The sequence below is a fragment of the Microtus ochrogaster genome, linkage group LG1 (genome assembly GCF_000317375.1).
Source record: "Microtus ochrogaster isolate Prairie Vole_2 linkage group LG1, MicOch1.0, whole genome shotgun sequence".
Taxonomy (NCBI): Eukaryota; Metazoa; Chordata; class Mammalia; order Rodentia; family Cricetidae; genus Microtus; species Microtus ochrogaster.
In genome coordinates, this window is record NC_022027.1 from 25,809,702 (window position 1) to 25,818,894 (window position 9,193).

A 9,193-nucleotide genomic window follows, 5' to 3' on the forward strand; every position below is an offset into this window, starting at 1 on the left:
TGGATAGAATCTGGAGTTGTGGCATTACTGGAAGAAGAATGGCACTGAGGTTAGGCGTCGAGATTTAAAAGCCACACACTGTTGCCAGTTCACTCTCTTTGCTTCCTCCTTGAAGTTCAAGATGTGAGTCCTAGGCTTCTGAACCATCAACAATGCTTGCTATTTGCTGCTAAAACTCCTGGCAGTGACAGTCTTTTATCCCATCAGAACCATAAACAAGAAAAGAAATATTTTTTTTCTACAAGCTACCACGGTTGTGGTATTTCTATTGCAGTAATAGAAATATAGCTAAGATCCCTTGTATTCTACCAACTTAATATACAAGATTTTCTTAATCTGTCCCACAGTCAACATTTTATTTATTTTCATTCTTTGTAGCACTATGTAATTATAGTACTCTACAGTATTCTTAAAATTACTTCTACTTCTTGCAAACAACTACCAGGAATCACCTCTATAACCTAATTCACACTTATATAAAGATTTATATGATCATCTTAAATGCGGGGTTTCTGTCTTGTCCAAATTTGTGTGCATATAGTCAGTGATGCTCCTTGCTAGGTGCTCAATGAATGTTCTCTAAACTGTAAGGAAACTAAATCCCAAAACTTTATAGCTATCTGAATGGAATCTCTAATATCTCTAGCTCATTCTATAATCTATACAGTCATTCAGACACCAGACATTTATTAAATCCTTAAACACTGGTGTTGGCTATTTTATGAGAGTTAAGAACACAAAACTGTGACAATAAAAACTTACAAGAAAAAAGAAATTTATTATGCATTACATATATAAGAAAATCCATTTTGGACCTACAATGAAGGTACAATGAAACAACAGAGAAGCGAAGACACTCCATTTATAACAAGGGTTCAATCCACATTATGACTATGAGACCAGGAGGTATAATACAGCTTTAACTGAGGTAGAGTACTTATCTCTTTTGTGTAGGTCTTTGAAGAAAGAAGGGGGAAGAGAGGATAACAAAGAGGTGAGAAAAGGGGAGGAAAGGAGAAAGCAGAGGATGAGTGGGGAGGAAGAAGGGAAGAGAGAAACTGAGGAAAAGGGAGGGGAGGGGAGGGGAGAAGAGAGGAAGGAAGGAACCAAAGGGGAGAAGGGGAAAAAAAGAATAGTTAGTTGTTGTGACTCATGTCTACAATATCAAAACTATAGAAATACAAGTAGGAGGACTGCTGTAAGCTTGAGGCCAGTCCGGGCTACAGAGAGAGTCCCAGGACAGCTTGAGCTATTTCATGTAGAATCTGTTTAAAACTAAACTACGAAAAGGTAAAAAGAAAAGCAAACAGAAAAAATGAGATTTCCTTCCACGTAAGACATTGAACAAGAACTACTGAGAAGAGTATTGAGGGTGGGCATGAGCCACCTATAATATGTTTGCAGTGAGCATGGGAAACCTATAGTGTGTTGAGGGAAGGGTGGGCATGGGGCAACTATAGTGAGTTCAGCATGACCATGGGACTCCTATAGTGGGTGGAGGGTGACCAGGGGACTCCTATAATATGTTGAGGGTGGGCATAGGACTCTACAGTGTGCTGAGGGGAGGGTGGGCCTGGGACAACTATACTGTGTTGAGGGTGACCGTGGGACTCCTACAGTAGAGGGTGATCATGAGACTCCTATAGCGTATTGAGGGTGAGAGCATGGGACACCTATAGTATGTTGAGGGTGAGCATAGGACTCCTATATGCTACTAATGTCAGCACCTGGAGCATGCTCAGTTAGACTGACTAAAATCCTACAAATGAAACCCAAAGAATCTTTACTTGAGTTTCACAAAACCTTCAGAAATTGTCAACTCTCATTATTAAAACTATTGTACTAGATTAGAGGAGCTATCAGTATACTTCATAGGCTTCTGGTTGCTATGAGAAGCAAATACTGTAAAATCCATGAAAAGGAGGTCTCAAAAATTCTGTCTGTGTTTAAATCCACATTTAAGGTTAATTTGAAACTCTACTTTCCAAGAATTTCAGATTCTAAATATATAGCCATGTTTCAGATTTCAAAACTACTGAAAACCACTCTCAATACCCAGCATGTATTTGGAACATTTTAATCTAATTATACCAAATACACAATTTAATGGGATTAGTCAAGATTTAAAAGCAAGAAGCAGCTATATAATTAACACACAATTCATTCTGCTACTTTCCAAAAAAAGTGTGCTCTATTTACAAAGATAAAAATTAATTTCTTTAAACACTATTTAAATATGTGATTTGTCAAACATGTAGATATTAAAAGTTTAGAAATATTGATATTACTGCCCCCCATAGTGTTAAAGATAGGAAAATATGGTACTTTGATTTTAAGAACATTATAGACATTTATATACTCTTAATAAATAAACTCAGCAAGTAAAAGATACAAAATATGTATTTGTTATATTTTAAAGAAATCTTTCACAAGCTAAAAATTATTACTGTCAAACATGGTAGCTCTTCACACAGTACTTTTTTCACTTGTACGTTGAAGCTTGGAAAACTCAATTAACATTAAAATAAGTTTTCTTATTTGAGTGTTTTAAATGTTTCCGGTACAGAGCTAACCTCGGGTATTAGCTGGCCGCTCCAGAGCAGTGTTCTCACTGAAGCACCAGGGAGCTGATGTCCAGCTCATGGATTATTACAGGAAGCATTGAGTAAAAAACACTCATCATACAAACAAGTGAATAGTTCTGGAAGAACTGTGTATAGAACGCTCAAGACATAATCAAGCATATATACTATGTATAAAGCACTCAATACATAACCAAGTGTATAGTAAGTGTTCCTTTTACTATGGGTTCTCTTTGGGAGAAGACCTCTCATTGTGAAGAAGATAACTTTAGAGAGAAAACTATGCCACAAATAAGAGTCCAGAGCTCTTATACAGCAGCAGGTATCAGACCACACAGCTTCTCAACTTTCTGCATTCCAATGAGTTTCCACTTTCTCTCTGCCTCATTGTGCAACTATCTACCTATGACACGGATGGCTCAAGCAACATTTGAGGTTCTGCTACACAGGAGAAAATCTATGTTCACCATCCTCACTGTGAGGAACAATGGAATCATACGATGCTGGTTTGAAGCACAGCTGATCCACTTAGCACATTCCAGCACACACCTTTCTACGTAGCACATTCCAGCACATACCTGTCTACCTTCTCTTTGTTACAACACAGAATGCATTTGTCCTGTCTTGCTGTTTCAAAAAGTCACTGTTTTCACTATTTCACTTACCAAACACCTGCCCACCCCCATACAGAAAATCATTCTGTTTTTCCCAAGAAAGGAAAACCTGTCTTCAGTATTGGGGAGTAATAAGAAATTTTATCACAAAGGTGTAAGTAGTATTATATTTAAAAGTCTTTGTAAACAATGAGTTAAGAATGAGAAGAGATAAGTATGTCCTTATAACCCAACGAGGGTGGTATTTAATGTCTAATAGCTTGACTATAATCTTGAAGATATGAACTTGGTATCTTAAATACAAGGTTAGTATTTATAAGAAAAAAATTGCTAAAGTTTCAAGTCCTAATAGGGAGTATCAAAATACTTCCTAGCCCTACCTCAGAAGTAAGTGGTAATGGATTTGATTCAAACAAATTGAAATATGATAGGAACACCTAGGAGACATGGTTTGAAATATTCAAGTTCCAAGAGAGCAGTATTCAAGTACTGTAAACTTAAGAAAATTTAGTGTGTTTTTCTTAAAATTAATTTTCAATTAACCACTTAATTAAATATACTTCCTATAAAACTAAAAATTACTGTTGACAAATAATGAACTATAGAATAGTCCCAACTAGCACTTGTTGAGTCAAATTCTGATATAATTCACCAAGGCCAGCTGGCCTGGGTCTGAAGAAGCATGGGATAAAACTGGACTTGCTGAACATAGCGGACAATGAGGACTACTGAGAACTCAAGAACAATGGCAATGGGTTTTTGATCCTACTGCACATACGGGCTTTGGGGGAGCCTAGGCAGTTTGGATGCTCAACTTACTAAACCTGGATGGAAGTGGGCGGTCCTTGGACTTCCCACAGGTCAAGGAACCCTGATTACTCTTCAAGCTGATGAGGGAGAGGAACTTGATGGGGGAGGGGGGAAATGGGAGGCGGTGGCGGGGAGGAGGCAGAAATCCTTAATAAATAAATAAATTAAAAAAATTAAAAAAAAAGAAATATTTCACATGGACCCTCAAATTCCATAAAATTGAAAGTACGACAACATCCATTATACAAGTGGGGAGAAACTAAAACAGAAACAAGTAAACAGTTTAGCCTGCACCCACATTTAGTAAATGGCATTTTCCGGGATTACGGAATCATCCGCCATCCTCTTCCCTTCTTTGGAAACTTTGGATTGACAGTGAGCACTAAATTCTATTCCCTGTGTTTAGCTGCTGCTTTGGGGGTAGCATCGAGTCACTAAATTCATCAGCAACCTAAATTCAAAAGATTTCTTAAAATGCCTGACATATAATGCTAAAGAAGTGTATGCTGTACACTTTGATAAGAGAATGGTGGCAAAGAGGTCATATGTGTAAATAAGTGAAGCAGTCTTTATCTGATCCAAACATGAGCAGAAATTTGGATCATACGGCTATCATTAATAAACGCTTCCAATAGAGGTCTGTCCAGCAAAACAGTAAGTAGCATTTTGGCATTACCCAATGTGAAAAGAATGGAAACAGGAGAGGAGGCATTAGAATGTGCCTTACTTGCAAATAACGGAGAGGAATTCAATTCAAAATGATCTGTGCAGATAGAATGCAGCTGTTCAAAACACAGATAAAAAGGAGTTTACTAGTATTTAAGATAAATTTTATACCTCCCAAAATGAAAAATATATTTGGCAGATCAGCAATTCGATTAGAACTTCAAGAGTCAAAACTTTACTCTTGAATTATGTGTTTCTCCCACTAAATTAGGATAATCCATGAAGAAGTCTAATCCCTGGGACTGTTATGCATAAATCTGAGAACTCACCAGGACAGTAATACACAAGAAGTGGCAGTTTTTTAATAACTTGAAATTTTGATTTTTTTTATTTAATGTCACTTCTAGTTCCAAATATGCAACAGACACTAAATTTCGGGTAATTTTCAAATCATATTCTGTAGTGATAAGGTGAAGGACCAAGGCAGTTTCTTTATTAACCAATAAAAGTAACACATAGACAGATGACCCTCCTCCGTCAATATTCTTAATTAAATTAACAATTTCTAACTTCAAGTTGTTATTGTGTACATACACTGTTTTACCCTAGTTTACAGACTGAATCTTCTTTTTGCAACGAACAGTAAAGGGAGGGAAGGAAAAAAGACCAGAGTTGTGAGACACACGTCTGAAATATAAGAAACTTAACTCCATGAGCACACCACTCACACTTAGGCAGACATGCTGCCAAGGGTATAGATAGCGTCTCAGGATTCAGAGTCAGAACACCAGCCTGAACCTGTGGAAGACCCTGTCCTGAAAAACCACCTCCATCATTCTACTCGGTGCTCTCTGGTTTGTCCCCTAGTATTGCAGTTAATAACAAAATCTAAAAATACCCTCATGTTTATATCTTCTGAAAGAAAATAAAAACAACACAAACCATGTGAAAAGTAAAAGCTCATTTTACATCATTTTCCAAAATGGTTAGAAATATAGCCTTGGTAAAAATAACTTGGAGGCTTAATGTTTCCAAAATCCTGGCAAGTGTCTCAATGATAGGGAGTACTTTATTTAAATATCTTAATTGCTTAATGTAGATCAAATAGATGCTAGACGCCAATTTTACACAAACAAGAAAGTATCAATTTTTCTTTTGTGCTCTCCCAAATACCAGTCATTTTTCCTGTGTAACAAAGTTTTTTTTTTGATACAGTAAAGGCAATGAGCCAGGCCTGGGCATCAGTCCTTTGCTGACAGCATTCAGAAGGAAGAGGCAAGAGGATTGAGAATTCAAGGCCAGCATGGACAATACAGTTAGACCTTCATAAATGATAAATAAATAAACAACGGGATTGGTTTTTATTTATCACTTCCCTGGATATTAGTTTGCTGTTCCAATGCTATCTCAAAAGGTCATCTAACTTTCAGAAGTAATATGTTGTCACTCTACCTCCAAGGTTACCAAAAAATATGTATATATACTCACTGAACCACTTTCCAATCAATCCTGCACCTGTATAAAAAGAGGCCCCTTCCACTCTCTCTAGTCAAGTGTAGAAAATTATTCATTTTTGCTTTGCAACTGAGAGCTTCTTAGCAAACCAAACGCAATGAAAGCCAGACTACTTCCATTATAGGCTTTTAGTGCTGTCTCCACCCCACTGAACACACACACAGGTGCGTGTGTGTGGTTTTCAAGCTTCTTGTATCTTGCCGAGTGAAAATGGCAAATAATCTCCCTGCTGCCATCCCTACTTTTTGTTTTGTTCACCTTGCAATCCTAGCCTCACTCATGATAAACCCACAACCCCCTGCATATTAAGACTGTGATGTTTGTTTGAGATTTTTGAACTCAACAAAGCTCCATCTGGAAACACAGCATCTTGTCTAAGAATTCCCACAGACTCTCCTTTTTTTAGAAAGTGATGCATTTATTTACCTTGGTCAAGTTGATTCAACACTCTGCTCCTTTACACACACACACACACACACACACACACACACACACACACACACACACACACACACAAGCCAAAATCAATTCTCCCCTCTGAGCCCTGTTCAAAACATTGGACAGTTGCACTGAAGGTAAGCAACAAAGGAAAACCTATCTTGTTACTAGTTACTGGAGGGAATGTTACATTAGCAGCCCCCATGTGTGAGCGAGCACCCAGGAGGAAGTGCTCTAGAGGTACATTCACATTCTTGAATTGTCCCTTCCAAAATCACATACAACTGGTGCTCTTGCGCGGGACTGCGGGACCGCACCACAGAAAATAATTCTGGGGTAAGCTGCCATGTCTTCACGCCAGTTCGCCCCTTAGAAGAACGCTCAAATAAACGGACGCCCTAAACTTAACATCTCATCAGACAAGAGGAGGATGGCCTATAGGCACAGACAGTGCTCTGTCTCCTCTTAACCCTGTGCCTGTGCTGTGAAGGGTGTCCAGAGGATCCTGGAATTAGGCGCGGCAAGAGGGCAGGATGAATAAATTCAGGATGAGAATCTGAATTCAATAATGCGGGGGGGAAGGGCGGGGAGTGGGGGACTGGGATGCTTACACTGCACTACTCAAGGGACGCTGGAGGGGGACCTCTGGTACAGATTAGCAGACTTGCCGCCAGGGCACTCCCGCAGGGAACATCCCTTCCTGGCCACAGCGGGGCTCCTCTCGCAGCAAGTCTGCGATGGCGGAGAAAGGGTATGAAATGCATAGGTAGGTAGGTTGCTAACTTACGGAAGAAGATGTACTCGGTATAACTGCTCCAGATCTTGTCGTCTCGGTACTGATTGACAAAGGCGGCAGTGCCAGAGGAGTTGCACGCCACCATGTGGAAGCCGGCCTCAGACAGTCGGTCGAACGCCTGCTCCAAGTAGGTGAACTTGAGGTAGAAGCGGGACGTGTACTTCTCCGGCTGCCGGTCAGGGTCGCGACTCTCATTTAGAGTGTCCCCAAAGACCTCTTTGGCCAAGGCTATGCGTCCACACACCATGATGCGCGCCACACGCCTGAACTTGGCATCTGCCTGGTTGTCACGCACTGTCGTGTAGGAGCCACGGTAGCCCAGGGTGAGGAAGCCAGAGCGCTTGTCCGGAGCGCCGCTGCCACCGACAACGCCACTGACACCATGCGCTCCAGAGCCCGAGGGCGCGCCGCCGGCCGCCGCCCCACGCAGCAGCAGTGCATCGCTGCTGCCCTGGGAAACATTGTCCTCCAGGTCACTCTGGCAGCCCTCGTCGTTGAGCGAGTTCTGCTTGGTGACCTTGGGCGACAGCAGCTTAACCAAGTCGGTGAGCTGGAAGAACTCTGCCTCGCGCAGAAGCCGCTCCTTCTCGGGGAAGTGCTCGGGTAGCGCCAGTTGCTTGTCCCGCAGGTAATCCAGAACATACCTAAAGAGGAAACCGTCGCGGTCGATGAAGAAGCGCGCTCGGCTGTCCCTGGGCAACTCGCCCCGGCGCCGAGCGCCGCCCCGGGGACTAGAGGGAGAGAACATGCTGGCCAGAGTGCTGTCCGGGACGCTGAGCAGCGTCGAGTGCTTGGTCACATAGACCTGGCCGCCAACATTCAGCTCCACTACCTCGGGGAAGGGCGACGGGGCGCAGGGCCCCGGGGCGGCGGCCAGAGGAGCACCAGAACTGGACGCGGACACCATCTCGCTGATGGGGAGGATGGTGCTGCCGCCGCTGCCCGTGTCCTTCAGAGCCATGGTCACCCACCGCCGGCCAGGTAACCCGGGCGAGCGGCACGGCGTGCTTCCAAAACCTCGAGGTCCCCTGTCCTCGGTGTGCGCTCGGGGACTCTGCACTCTCGGACTGGCCGGCTCGGTCCTCTGGACACCCGGAGAGGCTCAGGGTTCTGGGCAGCAGTGGCGTCGGCGGCACCCGAGCTCCATCGGGCAGAGGAGCTCAGGAATGGAGCTCCGCGAGCACTGCTGCTCCTTTGGGGCGACCGGCTGCGAGTGTGCTAGAGACTTGGAGAGGTTCAGGGGCTGCGCGCGGCTCTCCGAGGGGAGGGCGGGAGGCGGGGCCGGAGCAAAGAAAACTCTCCCTCCGCTGGTGGCGAGCTAGCGCGCCGCAGCCAGGAGCGCCGGCGCGGGCGCTAACTACTCCTGGGCAGCCCAGGAGGTGGCACTGACGTCAAGCCCCGAACCGGGACTGGAGCCGCAGCTGTCATTTAAAGAGATAGGCTGAGGAGCTAGCTAGGGAGCCTGAGTGAGGGCAGAACCAAAAGGAAAGGCCAGAGGGTGATAAAACCAGAGGGTGCGTCAAAAAGAATCAATGGCGTGAAAGTGGACTGCAGCTCATCGTTTCATCCGAGTCTCGTTTATTTCCTCTCTCTTTTCCTCACTTCCACCCACTCTCCCTAATCCAGCCCCACCCCCTGAGTTCACCTTTGGCAAAACTAGTTTTACTCTCTGGAAAGCTAGGACATTACAGATATTGGAATGTGGGCTGTGTTTGCTAAAAGGCTGTGAGTGAGGAGGGGTTGAATCCCAGCTAGTTGCTTTTTAAATGATA

At 43.2% G+C, this 9,193-nt stretch overlaps 1 protein-coding gene across 1 annotated transcript in view; it reads right to left on the reverse strand.

Annotated features, from left to right (window-relative positions):
* The window catches only part of Kctd8 (potassium channel tetramerization domain containing 8), a 227,437-nt gene extending 218,271 nt beyond the window's left edge, over positions 1-9,166 (reverse strand). The window contains exon 1 of the mRNA XM_005359301.2: positions 7,413-9,166. Within this exon, the coding sequence (XP_005359358.1) occupies positions 7,413-8,382 (970 nt within the window). The 5' untranslated portion in view covers positions 8,383-9,166. The remainder of the gene's footprint in view (positions 1-7,412) is intronic.
* Between the last annotated feature and the right edge of the window lie 27 nt (positions 9,167-9,193).